Consider the following 23,669-nt stretch of genomic DNA (forward strand, 5'->3'; position numbering starts at 1 on the left):
ATGTGTGCCAGAGATGCGGTGGGTTAAATTATTAAAGAAGGGAATATTTTTAGTCTTTTACTTACCTCACACAAACATCGTCCAAGACTCTGTATGACAAAGTGGATTCCACAATGTAAGATCATACATTTATAACACATTTACATTTAAATGATATTTTCCTCTTCCCCTTGTGACTTGATTTAATGTGTCTACAGCACTTCAAAGTGGGACAAATTCTCATACCTCGGCATAAATTACATTTTTGGGATAAGACGGAGTATCAAGACATACTTTAAAGGGATAGTTCAAGATCTGACACTATTTACTCATCCTTGTGGCTTTCAAAAGAAGAACGTTTAATAATTTACTAGTCACGCTTTTTCATGCAATTACAATGAATGGAGATATTGTGCTTCATGATGAAATACACAACTTCTGCACCAAAGAAAAAACTATTAACAAGCTAAAATAAATAAAATATGAATATTAGATGAAAATAATTAATACAAAAATAACACTGTTCTGCACTATATTCCAGAATATGCATAATAAGTCTTATGAAGCCTTAAGATGTCTTTGTATGACAAACAGATAGACATTCTAGCTGTTATTCACTAAAAAACTTCACATCCGCCCGAGCTCTATTTGTTTCAACATGAGGGAAAAGTAGCAATATCCGATGAATGAATGAACCATTGTTTGATCTTTTTTAATGAATCTTTTCAGATTCACAAAACTGGTCTAAAATCCAAATCCAAGTGATTTGGTTTGAGTTCATCTAAATTTGACTCCATTCGGTTGCAGCAGTTATCCATCAAGAGGGTTATCACAGCTTTTCCAACTCGCTGCAGGGGAAGATTATTGGTAAATTTCTCTACGTTCCTTTTAAAAGCTATCACATGGTTTCAGAGCCATATGGGCCATTTTATAATTCTTTCATGGTGTTTTTGCATCCATTTTGAAGCTTGAAAGCTTCAGTAACCATTCAATGTAACTGCATGGAAAAGAGCGACCACCACATTATTAAAATTTCTCTTTTGTGTTCCACAAATGAAAGACAATCAGGTTTGGAACAACATAGAGGTGAGTAAATGATGCCATTTTTGGGTGAACTATCCCTTTAAAAACACGGAAGTATCCATAGAACAAATACTTTTGTATAATATGTGTTGTGTGGCATATTGCAGAATAAGTGCCAGCATACGGCACCTGAGCTGGGAAACACTTCTGCTTGCAGGTACTGGAAGATCCTTTAGCTCATAAGTAGGGTTGGGAATCGAAAACCGACTCCAATTCTGGAATCGGATACTTAAGGTCAGGAATCAGATACTTGTTATAAAATTAACATTTTGATTCCGCTTATAGATTCCTGTGTGTGCATTTTAATGTGGTTTTAAACCATTCAAGCACAAGAAGACGCGAAAGAGAACCCAATTCGACACTCGCACGCTGTTTTCTGTAATGTGCACATCGAGAGCAAGCGCACAAAAAAGCCGCCTCATATAGTGTGCGAATACTGAATTGAGTTCTCTTTTGCATCTTCTTGCACTTGAACGGACAAATACACACAAAATTATGTCAAAATATCCTTGTAAAGACAGTCAGTTATGTTTTTAGTGAACGTAAACAGTTGAGAAAAAAATTCATGTGTAACAGTATATTGGATCCGTGCATTAACTCTTAAAGTGACAGCAGCCTAATAAACCTGCTGCTGTCTGTGTCATTACTGTTAATCAAAGAACAAAAAATGAAAATCACTCACTGATCTTCACTGAATAACTTTTGTAATTTTAATAAGGATTAATCTATATTTGAAGAGTTCATTTGCAAAAACCGATAAATGCCACTTTAAAAAAAAAAAAAAATTTGACTGCTGACTGCTGTGCATTACTCTCCACATATAGCACGTTCTGAACCCTAAATGCGTTTTGTCCACTGTCAAGGCATCGCGAGTTCACGTTTTACAACAGAAACCGATAAGTCAGTTTTAGCAAATCAGCGTGCAGTATTCAGGTCAGGTGACAAGGCTTCTAGTCACTTCAAAAAGGAGCGCTGAAGGGAGTTTCATCAAAGCTGACTAAAAGCGATCGAGGATTTATAATTTGACTCCTGCAAGTCCTTGTACATCATACACGTCTTACATGCTGAGCCCTTGGTTGTCCTTTTGCGTTTGTGTGTGTGTATGTGTGCCGATCTGTTGGTGTGTGTGTGTTTGTGTGCACACGTGTGTTTGAGTGTGTTTTAAATGCAATTACTTGGTTTTGTTTAACTCTGAAACATGAAATGTGGAGTTATCTGCTTTTGCCAAAAAACGACTATTGGAGTTATCTGCTTTTGCTAAAAAAACCAAACTTTTAACATATTAAAAAAAACATACTTTCAATGAACTTTAATTTTGTAAGTTACCTGTATTTTTTTTTTTATAAAATTGTTATTACTTAATCAAAACAGCCCAACTGCAGTTTGATTGATATTACTTGGAATGCACAATAAAAAACATGATTTGTGAGAATTAATAAAAATTGAGTTATCTGTTTTTGCAAATGAACTCTTCATTTCATTTATAAAAAGAAAACTATGCAGTGTTATTCTACATGTAATCAGTTGTATTTATTTGAGCTATTACTAACTTGCTTATTGTTATTGTATTACTGGCTGTATACTTGTCTTCATTAATTTAAAAAAAAATGTATATTAGTCTAGTTTATTAGTTAGTTGCTCTTTAGGTTGCTGATTTTTGTTCATGTTATTCAGCTGCGACAGAATGTTTTGCAAAAAGACAGAATAAATATGTTTGATATCTAAATGTTTTTTTACCATATTGGGATCGAAACTGGGAATCTGAATCTATAAGCAGAATCAGAATTGGAATCGCTAAAATTTAAATGATACCTAACCCTACTCATTAGTATAAAGGAGCGTCCTATGTTCTGTCCTGGCCGGAATGTAAGCAATGACAGGAAGTGTATTATTAATGTAATATTAAAGCTGATTTTTGCTGATTTTGATTTTCGCCTTCCACCAGCTTTTTGGCAGTTTGGATTTCTAAGATAGAAGGCAGAGATGTTAGTTGTTTTCTCTCAGTCCAAAAGGAGAGACATCAATTTGAAGGCTTAGGTAATGAAGCAACAGGGACTTCCTGTTTTAAGACCACATCTGTCTGTCCATAGTTAAAATCCCAAATGTTAAGTTCCTTGGCAAGAGGGTTATCACAGCTCTTCCAGCTGTCCAAACAATAATGAGCGTCCATCGCCAGACAGATCCCATAAATCGCTTTACAATGGCCATTGCAGAAGTCCTCACATTAGGACGCATCGCTCTCTCCTGAGCGCCCGCTGGAAACGGATGGTGGCATGGACGTGCTTGCAGCGGGCACAACCCATGCTGCGGAGAGCCTCTCCGAACAACAGTAAAACGTGCCAGTTGAACTTGGCAGAGCACTCCACATATCCACACTTCCAGCTTTTTCGGACTAAGTCAGATACGCTGTGTCTGGGAATGACTCGACCTCGCTGCAGATCACGCTTGTTGCCGACTATTAGAATGGGCGTCTCCCCAGTGCCCGTGACTCTGTGGAAAAACACACAGACACAATCACTGTAATACAGAATGTAAAAACAATTCTACACAAAAGATGGGTCAAATCTTATTATATTCCACAGACACCATAGAAGAACCATTTTTGGTTCCCCAAAAAAATTTTTCAGTTAAAGGTGTGAAGAACATTTTCCACTACAAAGAACATTTTGTTCAATGTAAAGGTTCCATGGATGGAGGTTCTTTATGGAACTACACCCTTAGAAAAAAAGGTTCAGTGGGTTCTATATAGAACCCTAGGATTCTTGACTCAATTTTAAAGAACTCTTTATGCCAAAACTACTGTCAGGATTTACTAAGGACACGCAGTGAAAAATTTGCGCTGAAAAGGCGTGGATACAGTTATTTTTGAGGCTGACCTTATTGGATATGCATTTGTACGAGTTTCTCTTTCAGACGCAATATTTATTGGAGGAGAGTATTTAAATGAATCATGCAATGTGTTTAACTAAGGTTTATGGTAGTCAGTTTACTGGTATTTGCACCATTATTTAACGGCCAAAAAAGTATGTCTTAATCCATTTTGCGCTTGGCATGCTGTGATAGTAGCTACTAGCTGCTAGGATGAGGAAACACAGATTGAAGGGCATGATAGAAGGGAGATGTTTTTTCGCATTTACAGGTCACCTGATGTACAGACACATCATCATTCTTTAAAGATAGCACGGTATGTTTGTACATAAAGATGAGACAGGGGGTGCTTTTCTTTTGCAAGTCTTTCCTTGTGCCTCAGCTTCACCCCATAGATGCAACGGGAAGATGCATGAAAAGAAAACGAGGACAGGGTAATTCAAAGAAATCTTATTTGTATATTGGAATATTCTTGTTTAAGCTGCGCTCGAGGGATCTTATCTTAAATGTTACTGAAGTTTGACATCTAACTAATACTAATAGTATTAATCTATTAACAATTAATAATTAACATAATAGAAGCTAGCAGTATTAGATGTCTATGCACCTGTGCATCCTCGCTCATAGCACCTCAGGAAGCTTTCTCACTCCTCGTGATGCATTTATAGAATTGAAAAGGCATTTATAGAAATAAAATGGCCTTCGAGATTTTCTTTGATCGGTTTTCAGGTCACAGGCTGGAGGATGGAGGAGCAAAGAAATGAGGAAGCATCCACTGGAGTATTGAAAAGCAAATAAAGCTCTCAGAAAGAAGTATATTTTAGAAAATGACTTATCGCGATAGTTTTAGTCGCATAACATCGGTTAATGGAAACACCGTCATTTCGCAATAGTTTTTTTATAGATATTTAGAAAATATCGCAAAAGTTTTGTGCAAATCTGTAATGGAAATGCGGCTACTGGGGGCCTACACAGATGAGAGATTGAGCACAAATTGATGCACCTCTTGATGGAAATAACATCACAACATTTATTTCCATCAACAGGTGCATCAATTTTTGGTCAAGATCTTGTATTGACAATGCAAGAGTCGAGCACTCTGTAAAGTCTACTCCAGCACATCCCAAAGACTTTCAATGAATTTAAGGTCTGGACTCAGAGGTGCCAATTCACTGACAATGGCATGTAGTAGATTGTGTACAACAGGTTTTTGATCATGTTGATAATTTAAAGTCCTTAGAAATTTGCGAATCAACTATGACATAATAGGCTTTATAGAGTTAATTAACTGGCTACATTTTGTCTGAAACTCAATACTGACTGAATATCAGCACTCTTGTTTCTGCGATATTGCTTAAATATTAATATTAATACAAATATTCATATTAACATGAAATAAAAATAAGTATAAAAAATCTAAATCATTTATGTCAAATTTTATATTCAAACACTTGGTTCAATGTTGAAATACAACCAACATTTCTGAAAAATGTCAAATTTAATTTATTTGATGGCATGTCAATTACAGTGATATAGACCTTAGTCTGGTTAGATGCCATATTCAATTTAACGCAGATGAAAACAAGGCTGTGAGGGACAGATGTACCGTCTTTACAATGACACGCTTAAAGATCTTAGGTCACATAATTTTCGCAACTCAACTCTTAAAACTGTTTCATGGTGTTTTTGTCTACTGAATCAGCTGAGCAATTTGTATGTTGTTAAACAACAGTACAATCCATTGCACTATTCCATCCCTCACAGCCTTGTTTTCATTCCTGTCAAAAAATAAATAAGGTGCTACCCTGACTAAGGTCTAGTGAGAGAGGATTTTCGGCCCTTCGTTGTCTATAAGCAGCCTCACATATGTATTGCATGTGCAAACTGCTTCAGCGCAGCTGACAGGCTGTCAGGAGCCGGGCTGCTATCAACCTCTCGTCCGTCTCCAACAGAGAGCACAGATCCCGGAGAGCAGCTTATGTCTCCTCACTTATCTCTGTTTGAGATGACCTGTGCCTCTCTGACAACTCTGAAAAAAAGACAAATAGATTTCCAATTGTTTCACTTCACACATGCTTTCCACAGCGCTGCACCGGACTGATATAAACTGGGAAGGAAAGCTAAAAATAGACTTCTGCTGTGGAAAATACTGCAAATGAACAGCTACAGTTCTGATGTGGATTCATTTCAAAACTTATTCAAAGCTGATATCAGAAAACATGATGAGTGTCTGTGTACTGATAAGAAGATTGGGTCATAAACACAATTAGCCCCAAACCTCCTCAGAGCCCGTGCTGTCTGTCACCGGGTGACTCTGGGTCTTGAATTGACAGAAACCACCAGCACTGTCCATCAGTCATCGTGTGTCACAGCTCTGGTCTCTGATCCCTGACACAATCATTTCATTCTCAAACATAGCAGAGTCCCTCTGCAAACAGAATTCATTTATTACCGCATTCATTCATCATTCATCATTCACTAACTCAATCTATTCTTGGATTCATTCATTTAGTCATTAATATTTAGGAGTCTTGACTGTCAGTCTGGATTGCTGTGCAGCCTACATCAATTTATCTTTTAAATCCGACATGTGTTGTGCTTCTCGGACATGATCTGACTGAAAGGCTGTAACATTAACTATAACATTAACTGCCATTGGGGACTAACATACGGAAGCTTTCTTCCACTACAGAATAAAAATAAAGGTAACTGGGACGTTTTTTTAATCTCACAAAAAATTGATATCTTACATTTGTGAGAAATAAAATCAGAATTAAAGTCACAATCGGGAGTACAATTATGAATCTGCAAGATATATAAAAAAAATTGGAGGTCAGAATTGCCAGATGCTGAATGTACTGGGGAAATGAGCTCTGATGATGACAGTGATGACGGTAAAACACGTCTGCTTAAATTGAACCCTTCCAAGTTCCAAAAAGTAACGAAATATGCTTTATTTTATTCATTTGTAATTGTTAATAAAATATCAGGAGAGATTTACACTATTGCAGCAGTTAGAGATCCATCCATGTTAGATATAGATCCGGGTCGTTACAGACCCGAATATGTAATAATGATTGGCGAAACATTCATGCATTTAAAGGGGACCTATTAAAGCCACAATATGTACATTTTCGCCGCTAGAGGTTGCTTATTCAAAACAAAGGTGTAGCTTGATGACACCTTGATTTTGCAGAATCATGGGATGCGTTGTCTTCATGTCTACAACAGGTGGAAAATAACTGGGACGGGACTTGGGCAGAAATCATGTTCATGGATGAGATTATTAACGTTACTGTAGTATGAAGCGGAGCAGGACTGAGGCTGCTGGAGCGATTGCTAATGAGAGACGATCGTGACACACGGCTCGAGAGCAGCGGAACTTTTATTATGACACAGTCGCCGCTTCCGCTTCTTCCGGTCAAGCGCATGGCGTACAGTCCGTGTCCTGGTTAAAATTGCTTATTTCTCTGGATATAAACATTCTTGGAAACATTTGGGATAATGTGAGTACACAAGTCAACAAAATGTATAACATTGTTCTAGTGGTTTTTAGATTTTTTTAATCCAAACATTTTACATTTTGTGCCATTTAAGCCCATTTTTTTCAAGATGTAATATAAGTCTCAGATGTCCCCAGAATGTGTCTGTGAAGTTTCAGCTCAAAATACCCCACAGATCATTTATTATACCATGTTGTAAATACCCATTTTTGAGGGGAAGGAAAAACATGCTGTTTTTGTGCATGTATCTTTAAATGCAAATGAGCTGCTGCTCCCCGCCCCACTTTCCAGAAGAGGACGGAGCCTGTACAGCTCGTGCCTCGGATATACTGCCAAAAACCAAAACATTTTGTTTTGATTATCATCTCTATCACGGTCACGCAGTTCTTCATCGTCATGAAAGTTTATTATGTACATGCATTTTAAAGCCATATCAGACTAAACTTCTGATATATGGTTTTCTGAGCGCCCGCACCCGAAGCACGCACACAGAAAGCTGGATGTCAGATGGCGCGTCCTGTGAGTATTAAACTAAGTTCTCTTTGACGTCTTATTGCGCTTAAATTGTCAAATACACACAAGGTTCACATAAACAGTTGATTAAGTCTGAATGTAAACAGCAGAGAAAGAAATCGCATGTGTATATTAGATCTGTGTATTAAAGTGACAGCAGCGTAATATACAGTACCTACTGCCGTATATGCTGTTAATATGAACCAAACAACAAAAGAAAAACAGAAAATCACTCACTACTAGTAGCTTTAATAAGAATCCATTTCTTACTTGAATGCTGCTGATAAATGATCTAGTGAGGAGATAAACATGGCGGACTGTGTACAGCTCACTCAGGGGAGGAGCTAAGCTAATAGGGCGGAGTCTGTCAGCAGTCATGGGCGGGGCCTAAGCAATGCAACATCACATTACTAGAATCTGCAAACGGCTTGTTCTGAGATACTGCTTATGATTTATGGGGATTAAAAAAAGAGGAGTGGATGGATTTTTATCATTATAGGGTGGTTGTGTACACACACTGCCAACACACATTTATGTCCAAACCATGTAAAAGTGAATTTTGCATAATAGGTCCCCTTTAAGAGTAAAAATGCTGTCTACTGAACGTTTTGGATAGCTACTGTACATGGACACTATTAAGAACATTAACAGAGCTTCATACAAACTTTATCTGTGATCAAGACAGGTGGCTATTGTTTTACCAAAGATTAATTTACTGTCTCTCTTTTAATTCCTCACTCTAACAGGCTCTGTCTTATTACAGGAACGATTGACAGCGAGCGCTCTCACTTCTGTTGGTTATTAGCAGATCAGATCAGTGAATCAAACCGGCTCATCCTCCTCCTATTGTGTGGCAGAGGCTGTGAGGCAGTGTCGGGCCAAGGTGACTTAATTGTGTTCTGCCTGGATCAATAAAACATGAATGTTTGTCACCGGAACTGCCTGTCTCACTGCTCAGGCCTTGACGCAAGTAAAGCATGACAGCTGACGCCATTGATTACGTTAAATCTGCCTGTGAGTGACAGGCTCACCACTGACGCCCACACTGACCGTTTAAGCCAATCGGTGACTGAGCTGAATTTAAATAATGACGGAGCATCACTGTCACTGTGTGCATTACTCTGATATTCTTACTCTTTAGCAACTCACACATATCTGTACACCTCATTTTTGTTTAAATTTTACCGATTATTGAAAAATAATTTCTCATTTTAAGCATTAATCTAACCAAACCCTAATTGCGTAAGAAAAATAAATGTATTAAAGATCAATATTATATTATATTATATTACATTGTCAAGTCAAATTTATTTATGTAGTGCTTTTCACAATACACATTGATTCACAGCAGCTTTACAGAAAATCATGATGTTAATGCTTATAATATCTTAATATCTTCATGCCTTATAGTCACATTTAGTATATTAGAGCTGGGTGATAATATAGTTTACATTTTGTGACAATACAAGAAATCGAAGAGTTGAGATGTGCTATATATATATATATAGGCCTACATGAGTGCACTGTATGAATGCGGATCAATTTAGACATACTGTATACAAAGAGCTGGGTGATAATATAGCTACATTTTGTGATGAAATAAAAAGATCAGTAAGTTGAGATTTGCTACATGGTATATATTGCCAAAGTAATTTTTCATGAGTGTACTGTATATAGAGCTGTGCAATAATACAGTTTTGCATTTTGCTACAATATAAACATTGTATTAATATACAAAGTAATTTTTGTCCTTGTTTTAATGATGTTTTGTGATATTTTTACTGAATAATGCTGATTATGAAACTGGTTTATTGTATTTAAAGGGGTCCTTGATTATGATTTCACTTTTTAACTTTAGTTAGTGTGTAATGTTGCTGTTTGAGCATAAACAACATCTGCAAAGTCACGATGCTCAAAGTTCAATGCAAAGGGAGATATTTTCTTTTACAGAAATTGCTGTTTAAGGACTACAACAAACAGGAACAAGCTTCTTCCCGGGTGAGTGACATCACAAACCCCAAAATTTAAGTAAACCCCGCCCCCGAGAATACGCAACAAAGGGGGTGAGGCCATGTTCGGCTGCTTTAGAGAAGAGGAAGAGTTGTTGTAGTAGAGTGATGTTGCCATGCCATCATTTTACGCTGGACTGTTTCACAAAAGAGGGTCAATTTAACACTGGATTTGCACAAAATATTAACATCTTCCTCAGGTCTCTCCATCAGTGTCCGACTCTGGTTTGAACAATGCAAGGCTGAACACCGTTACTGACAATCCTTGTTGAGCAACCGAAGCACGAGCTGTTAAAGCTCCGCCCTCTTCTGGAAAAGGGGCCAGGAGCAGCAGCTCATTTGCATTTAAAGGGACACACACAAAAACGGTGTGTTTTTGCTCACACCCAAATGGGGCAAATTTGACAAGCTATAATAAATGATCTGTGGGGTATTTTAAGCTGAAACTTCACAGACACATTCTGGGGACACCTGAGACTTATATTACATCTTGTGAAAAGGGGCATAATCCCCTTTAACTAATTTATTAGTTCATTTACTCCTATAAATATACTATTTGGTCTTGGATGGTTCAAGACACTGTGTGACAAATTGGCAACATTTCATTTGCACAATTGCAAGATATGCACAGAGACGTAGTGTATTGACTATAAAACACTAAGTTATTTCATCAGAGCTAGAAAAAAAGGGTGTTTGTTTACACAATAATGTGATAATGAATTCAAGCAGCACCTCGCCAAAAGTGCTGACATATGGATATCAAGTCAAACGGGAAATGATATCAAAGAGATATCAAAGAAGCATTAATGCGCAGCCCAAACAGCCACAATTAGGCATCATCATCAAACCTGCTCGAGGTACAAAGCAAAAAGTCTCTGAGGCTTTTGAATTGACTTTTGATGATGACCTTTGCAATCAGCAGAGGAGAAAAAAAGGAATTTCTTTTGACTTGGATCCAAATGATGAAGAAATGACCCAGTGTGCTGGCAGCCCATGATTACAGAAGGGTCTCGCCTTTTGAGTGTAATTACACAAACCATCAAACATAGAAGAAAAAGAAGGATGAGAAACATGCATGAGATAAAGCAGTGCAGAAAAAAAAAACAGGGAATAGACCAAAAATAAAGAGATGGCATAAGCAGATAAAGCATAACAGAAAGAGAGAAGAGTGCAAAGATGTAAAGGTGTAAAGGAATTAAAAGAGAATTAAGCAAATATTCCATCACGTACCTGGTCTCTAAGATCTGCTGCCGCATGGTCTTGACATACTCGAAGCTGTCGAAACAGCAGATGTCATAAACCAGAATGTAGACATGAGCGCTCCGAATGCCTCGACAGCAAACATCTGACCATTCCTGCACAGACATAGAGCACATTAGAGCAACACAAGATCTTGATTATGTGAAACACATCCAAAGTTCATCCTATAAAGCCTACTGTATCATATTTGATATGCAAACTTCTAAGGCCTCTAAATTATAAACATGATCATACCTTTGTGAAAAAAATCTATTATACACAATCAACTACAAGCCTTCTGTTGTCTGACTGATAGTTCATATTTTTTTAGCAAGTAAAAGGCCTTTTAGTTTAATTCTAAAAGCGTCCCCCTTCAAGTCCTGGTACATGCTTATTTTCGCTGTGAAAATTTTACTGATTTTTATGAAGTAAACGTAAAAAATTATTTTATATTGTTCGTATAAGATGAAAACTTACTGAACTCATTGAAGGGTTAGTTCACCCAAAAATGAAAATTACCCCATGATTTACTCACCCTCAAGCCATCCTAGGTGTATATTACTTTATTCTTTCAGACGAATACAATCAGAGTTATATTTAATAATGTCCTGGCTCCTCTAAACTTTATAATGGCAGTAAATAGAGGATGAGATTTTGAAGCCCAAAAAAGTGCATCCGTCCATCATAAAAGATATGTAAGATGGGTTTGTGTAAGAAAAATATCCATATTTAAAACTTTAAGAACTATAATAACTTGCTTCCAACAGACGGCCGTGTGGATATGTTTTATGATGAATGGTTGCACTTTTTTGGGCCTTATAATCTCATTCTCTATTCACTGCCATTATAAAGCTTGGAAGAGCCAGGACATTATTTAATATAACACCGATTGTATTCGTCTTAAAGAAGAAAGTCACATACACCCAGGATGGCTTGAGGGTGAGTAAATCATGGGGTGATTTTCTTTTTTGGGTGAACTATCCCTTTAAGCAACTTACTTGTGTTTGCTAGATTATCCATTTATCATTTTTTAGAAAATTATGTTAAAACATGAGAATCAAATATGATACATCAGGCTTTTGAGCAACCTTTATCTCTCAATCATCATCTTGCACTGCATTATACATTTTGTCCCCGGCAATAAAAACTACAGAGCTTTTATCATAAAACTAAGCATTGAAATATCATCATACTAAGATCTTTTGGGAGATATTGAGCGACGATTGATATTTATATGCATTTTATGTAAGTAGACTGCTATACTGTTATAAAAAACTCATTGATTTACATTACAATCAGAATTTTATCCTATATTTGGGGCATATAAATATCAGCAACTGCACCAAATTGCATATTTCTACTTAGTTTTGGCCTCTGAATAAAACTGAGGTGTTTTTTTCCTCCTCAAGTATGAGTTACATATTCTCACAATATATGAGTTATAAAAGCCTGATGTATTAAATATGATACTCAACAAAAAAACATATGCAGACTTTAAGAAAAAATAAACTGTTCCATTTAAAAAAAAAAAAAATAATCTGACCTTTATTCATATGTCAGGCTTTAAATGGTTAATACAAGTGCTCATCTACAATAATAACACTAAGCATAAACAAAACACTTTCACTCTTGAACTTTGAGATTCATATTACTCATGTTCAGATGATTCATTCTGAACCTTTCTGAACTGAGTAATATGTGCTAGTTATAACTGAAGGAGATAGGAGTGTAAAACAGGTAATGCGAAAACACGGGAGATGATAAGCTGTGAGCCATGTGAAGAAGGCACTCTGATGGCACATTCAGCACTTTACAATCAAATGATGTTTTAATAGAAGGTGCTTTTTCAGATCAAATCTGTTACTGTGGTTAGTCAGGATTGTGTCAGGAAGTGAAGAAAGAAAAACAGTCATCTAAGTCACCTTGCTAATGATAGTTCATGCTAACACGCTAGCTCTCTGACAGGAAACTCCAATTGAGAATATAATTATAAATGTAAAGTTATGAAAGAATCCACTTTTCCCATTGTCACTAATTAAAGCACTGAATCATTATGACAGCACTGAGAAAGAAAAGTGAGCTTAGACAAAAGGCCTCGCTGCTCAAGTGGCTCTTTTATCCTTTCAAGCTGTCTGAAATCACAAGTGTTACACAGAACCATGAGCTCACTGTGCATAAACTCAGAGAGCCCATATTAAAACACTGAAAACATTCTGCTTAATTGGCCCTTCACAAACCTCCGTCACCCTTATACACTGTTGCTGATCTGAATATCTCATAATTATATGCCATGTGATTTTTATATAATGAAGATTTTTAAAAATTGCATGGATATTACATAAATGCATGAGTAAATGAAGTGTTTTATTGCAACACATTTAGCTGTCCCCTTGTTTTACAATTAAATACAGTTTACATGATAAAAATGTCCAAGACTATACAAATTAGACTTAAAGGCACATGCTTACAAGTCAATTTTGATAGAGACTACACTTCATAAAAACTGTGAACTTTTTTTACTGTGTGAACTTCATTGTCACTACTGTTATCTGAATCAATACCTACTGTAAATGTAAAGGTAGAAACACATGGGACTTCCATACACTTACATTAGAAAGCTTGTCACATAAATATGGCAGCAACAGATAGCAAAGTAGGACTGGTCACAAACATTATGGCGTTCTTAAGAGGTCAAATTAAATTGACAGCAGCCATATCACCCTGTAGCCCAAGACTGGTTGCCCACTGAAGCTAAGCAGGGCTGAGCCTGGTAAGTACCTGGATGGGAGACCTCCTGGGAAAACTAGGTAGCTGCTGGAAGAGGTGTTAGTGAGGCCAGCAGGGAGTGCTCACCCTGTGGTCTGTGTGGGTCCTAACGCCCCAGTATAGTGATGGGGACACTGTACTGTAACAAGCACCGTCCTTCGGATGAGACGTTAAAGCAAAGTCCTGACTCTCTGTGGTCGTTAAAAAAAATCCAATGGCACTTCTTGTAAAGAGTAGGGTGCAACCCCGGTGTCCTGGCCAAATTCCCTCCACTGGCCCTTACCAATCATGGCCTCCTAATAATCCTCATCCATTGAATTGGCTCTATCACTCTCTCTCCTCTCCATCTAAAGCAGGTGTGTGGTGAGCGCACTGGCACCGTTGTACTGTGGCTGCCGTCGCATCATCCAAGTGGATGCCGCACACTGGTGGTGGATGAGGAGAGACCCCTGATACGATTGTAAAGCGCTTTGGGTGTACAGTAGCACATATGAAAGCGCTATATAAATGCCTCATTCATTCAAATTATTGTAACGCCTGGTTAGCGGGAGGAAGAAACGTATCTATTTACCAGCATAACTTTTATAAACAAAACAAGAAAGAGTAATAAACACCAGACAAAGAGTGAATTCAACTAAAAGCACATTATATACACAACTGAGGAACAGGTGAGTGAAATCAATGAAACAATGTGTAACCATGACAACCAATGATAAATGTGCTAGAAACCATGACAACAGAAAGAAAACACAGGAAATAATGAAATCAGTTGAAGCAGCCTCTAGTTTCTATGCCTAGAGGAACATTTTTAAAATCTTATAGCTCAGGAGACATAACAGAGCTCTCAGTTGTGTTTTAAATCAAATATAAAACAGACATAACTATCAAATTTGCCTCTTCACCTAAGATGCATTAAGAGACACAAATATATCTTTTAAGGACATGCATTTAGCACATGAAACAGATTTTGAATCTGTGCACATACTGTAAAAAAAAAAATGTTTTCTCAGATATCCTGACATGCAGGGAAAAAACAAGACTGTGGCCACAATAACTTTATTAAAACAAGGGAACTAATTTTTAGTCATTTTAGGCCAGATCAGGTAAAAATAGATCCTTACAATAACAACTACATTACCAGCTTTTACAGATTACTGCACCTCTGGAGAAACACAGGGTCATTTTTCCAGGGTCTTTTCTCTCAGACTTCAAGAGATCTCATTAGTGATTTCCTATGCCTATAAGTGGGTTCATTTGAGTACAAGGGCGGAGAACTTAGTAGTTCTCCGCCCTTGTATAATTTTAATCAAATAATTAAAATATATTTATATGTATGTAACCACTGTTGTTGTAATTTTGGATGCATTTGAAATGCGTCATACCCTTGACATTCTCAGAGAAGTCAAAGTAAATATGTTAGAAAACTGCACTCTTGCAAGGACATGCATTTAGTGCCTGGATGGAGCAAACTAAGTGTTTGAAACAGCCTAAGTTCACAGTTTAATTGAATGATAAAGTTTACCCTCTTTAACTTAATGTTGTTAAACTGAATGTACAAAGCAAACTGTTAGCTCAAATATCTACAAAATTAAAAACAACACTGAAATAAAAGTGTGCTCTTTATCTGTCAATCAGATGCACGTGAAAGCTGTGCTTGTTTCTACCAACAGTAGATTCCTGGTCACGATTTCTTTCAGAATCATCAATGGTTTAGCTCATTTATGATATTAAAATAAAGAAACAAAGTCATCAAGAGCACTGACCGTAGCACTTCAGAAACACTGTGTAATTTGCATTAAAGGTTTAGTTCACCCAAAAACGAAAATTGTCATTAATTACTCACCCTCATGTTATTCCAAACCCGTAAGACTTTGTTCATCTTCAGAACACAAATGAAGATCTTTTTAATGAAATCTGAGAGTTTTCTGTCCCTCCACTGACAGCTACACAACTACCACTTTCAAGCCCCAGAAAGGTAGTAAAGACATCATTAAAGTAATCCATGTGACTCCAGTGGTTTAACCTCAGTTTTATGAAGCGACAAGTGCTTTGTCTGTGAAAAAAAAAAAAAAAATACTACTTTATTTACAAAATATTACTCTCCAACACATGCTATTGATGCAAGAAGCTGTTGCGTGAACACGCATTGGAGATTAATATTTTGTAAAAAAAAAAAAAAGTGGTAAATTATGTTTTTTGTGCAAACAAAGCACTCGCGTCACTTCATAAAATTGAGGTTAAACCACTGGAGTACTTTAATGATGTCTTTACTACCTTTCTGGGGCTTGAAAGTGTTAGTTGCGTGGAATGTCAAAAGAGGGACAGAAAGCTCTCAGATTTAAAAAGATCTTCATTTGTGTTTCCGAAGATGAACGAAAGTCTTACGGGTTTGGAACAACATGAGGATGAGTAATGACAGAATTTTTATTTTTGGGTGAACTAACCCTTAAAGTGCTCTGTATATTATATAGAGTATTACATAAACACTACTGTGCAAAAGTCTTAGGCACATCAGTATTTTCACCCCCCAAAAATGGTTTTAAGCTGGTTATTTATATCTTTGCTGTAGTGTGCAGTAGGGAATATCAGTAAACATGATTTGTGAGAATTAATAAAAACGGAGTTATCTATTTTTGCAAATTAACTCTTCAAATAGATATAAATAACTGGCTTAAAACCCTTTTTAGGGGGTGAAAATACTGACGTGCCTAAGACTTTTGCACAGTACTGTACATTATGTATTTGTGCTCTGATGCTGATGACTGCACTATAGACAGAGTAAAGATAAAGTTAAATCTCTGTTAAACTGCCTCCTTGTCGTCATTGCCTTTAACTTATAACATTACAGAATTGATTAACTTAAGTTATGTTTTTATGTTCCCACCAGTGTCAAAATCAAACCTCCGCCCTTGTTTGGGTACCTCAGATGTGCTATTTCTAAATGTGCTAAACTTTGTCCTGACACAAGGTCAGGTCCGAGTCAAATTATTAGACTCCCGTACAGTGCTGTGGTATGTTCCCGTACCTGCAGAGAGCTGCCAGGAAAGCTGCTGATGGCTGGATAATCTGTGATCTGAAGGTCATGCACATGACCATTGAGCACTGCGGCAGAGAGATGCACCCGCCGTGTCTTACTGGACACTGCCACATCACTATAGTCATTGTGAAGAAAGCGCTTCACAATGGCCGTCTTGCCCACCCCCTGAGCTCCCAGCACCGCGATCCGGAACGAAGGGGGCATCGCCCTGTTTCCGCCTCGACCCCGGTGGGCCGCCCCACCCTCCCTGCTCTCGCAAACAGCTGGCCAGTGCATTCAGAGTGGCACATGGGCAGCACATAGTCCTGACTGAAGCGCAGAAAGCAGCGGTGGCCACAGCACAGTCCCATTCATAAGCCAGCAGTACCTGCAGAAAGAGAAGTGGAAAACAGGAGAAAGATGAAACTGCCAACCAACAGCCCAACTCGACTAAAAAGAGAATATATCAGATGATAATTTGAAATCACTCTATATAAACTGACACATAAAAAGACAAAATAAAAACATTTACATAACATAATATTAATAATAATAATAATAAATGACAACATTCATTCACAAAAAAATCGTGCACATCATTTAATTCCACCTGTGCACTTGACAAACCTTTGACAATATGTCTATATTTTTGCACTAATCTAAGCATCTATTGTGTTTATATATCATAGTCTGTTAATTCCATCATATATCACAATGTTCTCATGATATATAGCACTTAAATGAGGTCAGGATAATTTAAATGGAGCAAAGATATTAATAGAAATTGCCACACATAGGCAAAAGACACAGGCAGCAGCACCTGTGTGTGAGCTATTCTTACAGAGCTGCTGCAGGGGACAGGATGCATGATGCTAATAGTTTATTTACTATGAATCTTCTCAGTTTCCGTCTATTAAGCGATTAGACTAATGATACTACACAATGCTTATGTAATATATTCTCTGCATCCTATAGAATAAAGACGCATACTTGTTCATTTACTTTTATATAAGCGCCAAATTCCTTTGTAAATGCCCTACCCGTACCATATTTTGGTCTAGAACGCATGACAGTTTATCATTCTCATAAAGCTTTTTAGATTTGAAGCGCGCGACTGTCGGTGCGAGCTTATCGCGCGCACAGCAGCAATGACTTACCTTATGAGCAGGTGAGAAGTTGCATTCTTCGCGAGGTTCGGGCTGCTGAACACCTGCGCGATCTTTCCCGTCGAGTTCTCACTCTCTGGTCGCATTCAGGTGCAGAAGTAACCCTCAAACTGTCCTGGAGGAATATCCTGCTCTTCTCACGTCATGTAGACCTCGCGCACAGCACGGCGCGCGCATGTTCGACCGTGTTAACAGACAGATAAATCAACGCTTGCGCGTAAAATCAGAGTGGTGGACCGCGCAGCGCCCTCGCGCCTCGCCGGGTCGGCGTCACAGGTTAATTGAATCTGAAAAAAAGCTGAGAGCTCTGCTTTGTCTATGGCAAGCCTTTTTGACATTTATTCCTTAAAATATATTTATATGTTACTAATGTTTCTTTTTTATCGACTAGTAAGTTATACAATAGTGACTATATTTTCAATTTCACTATTGTTGAATTATTCATTAGATACTAGAACCTACTCTAAAACCGACTATTACTATATCTATATATAAATATACATATATCTAGTATTACTATTAATTAGATACTAGTAGTTATTTTTTTGCCATTCTATTGAGATTTGTAATTCAGATCAACTATTTACTAACTAAGCATGTATTGTAATTCCACACTAATTATTTGGTACTAGTACTTATTTCTTAGTCACTAGTAAGTGTCCCTAAAAATATTAGTATTTATTCCAGATCAAATTTTATTAGTACTAGATACTACAATCTAAAAAATACTGGTCATTTTAGTGATTCAGTGGTAGTTTTTGTGTAACCATATCAAGGCTGAAACAACGTAATCGATGACGTTATGCAAAATTTTTGCGTAGAATGTGTCACTCTGTTTATGTTCACCACTAGCCGTAACCACTCAAGTAAATCATACTCAACACTTTCACAGAGACTAATGGCACAAGGCTGTGTTCACACAGCTGGAATAATTGTATAAATTATTTATCCGTGTACATCATTATGCCTTTAACGGCATGTCTATTTACACTAAGTGCAAATAGCATCCCTTGTTGGCAAACGCTATTTATACTAGCTCCACCCACCAATGTCTGTTTGGGCCACTCAAGTTTTAAAAAAGACGCACAGAATTCGACATCTTCAGTGGCGCAGTAGCAAGTAAGGCTTGCAGACCAGGCTTTTAGCGTGATCGACGCTGGTTTGAATCCGCCTTTTGCCGAGCTCACGTTTATTTTCAATAAAAATGAAAATAATGTTCTAAAAGTGGAAATAAACAGCAAACGAGTGTTTAATAATATTACAAGTTATTAATGGGTAGCGTTAGGGGAAGGTTTAGGGAGGATTTTAATTATCCCAATAAGGTGGCATCCGTTTAAAAATTTTAATAAATATAATAATTTACACACTATGATATTATTGCATCCTGTTAATGTACAAAAATACTGAGGTGCAAATAGTATCTGCCAATATAAATTATAGATAGCATCTAATTACTATTTACTCTTATTGCAAAGAAGTAGTACTTTTACATGGTGTAAATAGAACTATTTTCATCTAGTGTAAATAGCATATCGCTAAGAAATGCTGCTATTTTCACTTAGTGTAAATAGAATATAGAATTTTTTAATTCATGTGCCCTCGTAATCTTTAATCAAAATAACTTCCCCTCCCTCTTGCAGCGACATTTAATGGTGGCCTAAGACTTTTGCACAGTACTGTATGTAACAATAGGGGGGGAAAGACTATCGCAACTTCCATTTCATGCCAGCTTTAATATGATTGCACTTATACATTTAGTTTTTTACAAGCATGTCATCCACATTGTATAACCAAACTGACTTCTGCAATAGCTAAATATAATAAATGTGTTTTACGATAGAAATGTTAAACAACTGACAGCAATCCAGTGATCTACTCGACTTTTTTGTCAAATGTTGCCATTTGGATTTTGAAAGGAATATATAGGCTACAATTTACATGGTTTTGATTCATGTAATTTGTTTGAATGTGACGAGACAAAATTTTTTGGCATATCAGGCATATGATTAAGAGTGAATGTGTGCATATTTTAAAATAAAAAGTATTAATAATGAATTCTAAATGAATAAATTCTAGTGTACTATTTTTTTTTTTTCTCTGAAAACCCTTTAAATCCTAGGCCATGGTCAATTCGTGATACCTTCGTAAAATTTCGCACGGCACCCTAAAGCGCGAGGCGGTCGCACACTTCGCACAGCCCTTGCGTTGGCTCTGAGTCCTGTGTTAATAATGACGGATTTCCTTTACTCAAAGAGGTGGAGAAATGAGTTGCACTCATCTAAAGATCCACCGGAGCTGCTGTGGGTGTGAGCTGCAAGGAGTATGGCTCAAACATAGGCTACTCTTTACACTCAGTTAAAAGACTTTGTTGTTTATTTAAAATATCTGATGGATGAACTCATGCCTCAACATTATAACACATTTAATACATTCAATACTATATCTTACCTGTCTTGCCCTACCAGTTTTAAAGAATAAATGTTCAAACGGCCTGCCATAGCTGTCAGCAGCATTATCTGTCTCCGTGCGTAAATGTGCTGCGCGTCATGAGCGATAAATACCAGAGAGTAAATACCAGCACGCGTTTGAAGAGCATGTGTTAGGAAAACTCATCATTGACATGCTGCACTTGGGACATATTACCTTAAAATCAATGTATACCTGTTCCACAGAAATTGTCATCCCCCTCTCAACGGCTTCTGTTTGTTTGACTCTGTCGTGAATGCCCATTGTTATTACTATCCGAAAATGTACAGTCTTCTGTGAGAACCGACTGTGAGTACCGCGGCTGTCTCTTAGCAACCTAATCTTTTCTTCTGTTGCTATGTAACCACGTGGTTTTTACCTGTTCGCTTTGCGTCATTCATACACTGTATGCATCCAGGTGTGACAGGACTGCAGCTCACTGCTGTTTAAAGAAGACCCAGGGTTATGGTTAATAATCAATCCCATTTATTCTGCTGTTGCTAATGACTGAGCTTATTCAGGCCATAAAAGTCTAGAACTACAGGTGGCGATTTAGTTATGTTTAAACAAGAACTGAACTCCAGTGGACTTAATCCACAAATTTCAATGAACAAGACGTTAATATTGAGCAAGTTACATGGACACACTATTGACAGTTATTTTGTCTATATTTACGAAGCTAAAGCTGGCTGCACGTCTTTGAGCGTCACGGGATTTTCTGAATGAATCCATTTTTTTTTTAAAACAAACCGGTTTAGTGATTTTTTCAACGACTCACTCTTCCGAATATGCCTTGTTTTTTCCTAACGAGCCTACTGCGTTTTAGATTATGGGAGGCACTTCCGGTTTGGGGAAGTTCCACTCAAAAAGACTGAAACGAATCAAGGTTGTGCTGCGTATATTAGTCAGTTTGACTGAATGAGCTAAAAAAAAAAAAAATGTCCTTCATGTTTTATTTTCAGACGTCAGGAGACGCTTGGTATTTTAATGTGACACTGCATAACAAGAATATATGGCAAAAGCTCTTTTCAGTCGCTGCATTCTTTTCCTCCTGATTATTTCTTTTTTCTTTTCTTTGTATTCCCCTGTAACAGTATGAAAAATACAACAAACAGGCTACTGTGCATTTGTGGTCTGCTCTCCCGATTTAATTTACGATAGGCCTAAAGTTATATCTCATGAATAATTCACTGGAATGCACGAAGAATCTCTTGTTTTCCTCCCCAAATCCTTTCTATGTTTGTTTTCACACGGAAGCATTAAAAGGTAATTGTCTCCCCTTTTCACTTTTAATCCCTATTAGCAGTGTTTACTGGAATGTTTCTAAAGCAGGTAAATGCAATATTTATTGTCAGTCAAAATGACGGAAATCATTTTGATATATTAGGCTATCACTCAATGTTCCAGGTCATTAACATTTAATATGGCTGTGGAAATAATCGGGGGTTATTCATGGTCTGTTGAGGTAATTTGTTAATGCTTTCTTTTACACTATTTAAATTTACTTTTAGGCTAATGTTCGATGGTTTAAGGGTGAGTAGAATAATGTCATCTCACTATGTACCCAATTTTTGAAAATGCTTATTAATTGTGTAGAGTGAGCCATTCGCTGATTGTTTACAGTTTAACGGAAGTCACTCCCATAATTCGCGCAAGTCACGGGGCTTAGGAAAACTGGGAATCCACCTTTATATCCATATAACATGCGAAAAGAAGTAGGCCTATGTGAAAATAAGAAAGTCCAACTTTGTAGTAGGCTACTGAAAAATACCTGAATGAGCTACTACTTCTGCTGAGATGCACGGTTTACTATCCCATGAGGCCACGGGAGATGAGTCATGACTAATGAATGATAATGCCAATATGGCTGATTTATTATATCCAGATTGTGTTTATATTACACCAAAGACTTTAGATGTACTTGATGTCTTAAAGGGACTTTGATTACACTCGTGAAACATTTTTTTTTTAACAGTGGTAAAGTATAGACTAGGTTGACAGTACGCCATTTTGAACGCATCACTAGTTATGCTCCTGTATAAGTCATTATTTTTAAATGAATCTTTTGAGTGAATGTTTCAGAAAAAGTCACTAGACAATATAGCTATAATAAAGTAAAATAAAAAAGCCAATGTTTCTCAGACTTATTGACTCCAAGGCCTTCAGTTCAAGACAATATTCGAAGGACTCCCATGTAGGTTAATATATTTTTAAGCTGTAATTATGACAAAACTACTTCTTTATTCAAATAAATTTAGACTGTCAATAGATTAAAATAAGCACAATTTTGTGATTCCAGAAGTTTCAAGAAGCGAATCCTCTTCAGGGTTCCAACTCTTTTCGACCAATGAATATACAGTGAGTTTTACTGTATTTTTGATCAAATAAATTCAGCCTGGGTGATATATGCACATGCACACTATATTTACAGGGTTCTTACACATTTTCTTACACACATCCAGACCCAAATTTCCAAATATAGATTTTTCAGACCATATCCATAAATGTTTCAGCATTATTTTCAGCATGATATTTAGAGTACAGCAGCCTGTAAATATTTTATTTTCTCTGTTTTTTCATTGGTTTTCTCAAAGTGATAACAACCTAAACCTAAACCTGAAACGCTTTATAGCCTGCAAACATTCACCTCTGACACATCAGTTGGATACTTTAAATGTGGTTTTGATGTTGCACAATCACCAAACACCAAAGTACAGTCTGATTTAGATGAGTGTTTGCTGCTTTGAGTGGCACACACACATTCATTTAGTGAAGTTCAAAAAAGATTCGCTAATGGCAAAGACAGTTTTGCATAATGAAAATGTGTGCCTTAAATTCATTCGACAGTCACTAAATGACCACTAATCTTTTGCCATGAAAACACTCTGCTTGTATCATAAATTTATTTTTAGAAATTCTTTTTTTTTTTTAATTTAGAAACTGAACAGGTGCAACAAATTGGAAACACAAATATTTTTCCAAACTCTGTTTTATTTTTTCTGTACTTATCCAGACCTGGAAATTATTCAAAACATACTTTTCCAAACTGCAAACCCTGTAT

At 36.9% G+C, this 23,669-nt stretch overlaps 1 protein-coding gene across 1 annotated transcript; it reads right to left on the reverse strand.

The window, feature by feature from the left end:
- Positions 1-44: 44 nt before the first annotated feature.
- On the reverse strand, positions 45-18,406 carry LOC127513613 (ras-like protein family member 10B). Its single transcript, XM_051895581.1, has 4 exons — positions 18,134-18,406; positions 16,986-17,364; positions 11,186-11,310; positions 45-3,552 (listed from the first exon to the last, which is right to left on the reverse strand). Exons 2-4 carry the CDS (start codon positions 17,271-17,273, stop codon positions 3,282-3,284), a joined length of 684 nt encoding a protein of 227 aa, XP_051751541.1. The 5' UTR covers positions 17,274-17,364; positions 18,134-18,406; the 3' UTR covers positions 45-3,281.
- Between the last annotated feature and the right edge of the window lie 5,263 nt (positions 18,407-23,669).

This window comes from Ctenopharyngodon idella, chromosome 5, assembly GCF_019924925.1.
Source record: "Ctenopharyngodon idella isolate HZGC_01 chromosome 5, HZGC01, whole genome shotgun sequence".
Classification (NCBI taxonomy): Eukaryota; Metazoa; Chordata; class Actinopteri; order Cypriniformes; family Xenocyprididae; genus Ctenopharyngodon; species Ctenopharyngodon idella.

Bases quoted from the DNA above. Each gene is read 5' to 3' on its own strand.
- LOC127513613 (XM_051895581.1), bottom strand. From the start codon at position 17,273: ATGCACTGGCCAGCTGTTTGCGAGAGCAGGGAGGGTGGGGCGGCCCAC. The intron at 11,311-16,985 runs GTACGGGAACAT...ATGTCTGTGCAG, and splicing joins TTCCTGGCAGCTCTCTGCAG to GAATGGTCAGATGTTTGCTG. The intron at 3,553-11,185 runs GTACGTGATGGA...GTTTTTCCACAG, and splicing joins CAGCAGATCTTAGAGACCAG to AGTCACGGGCACTGGGGAGA.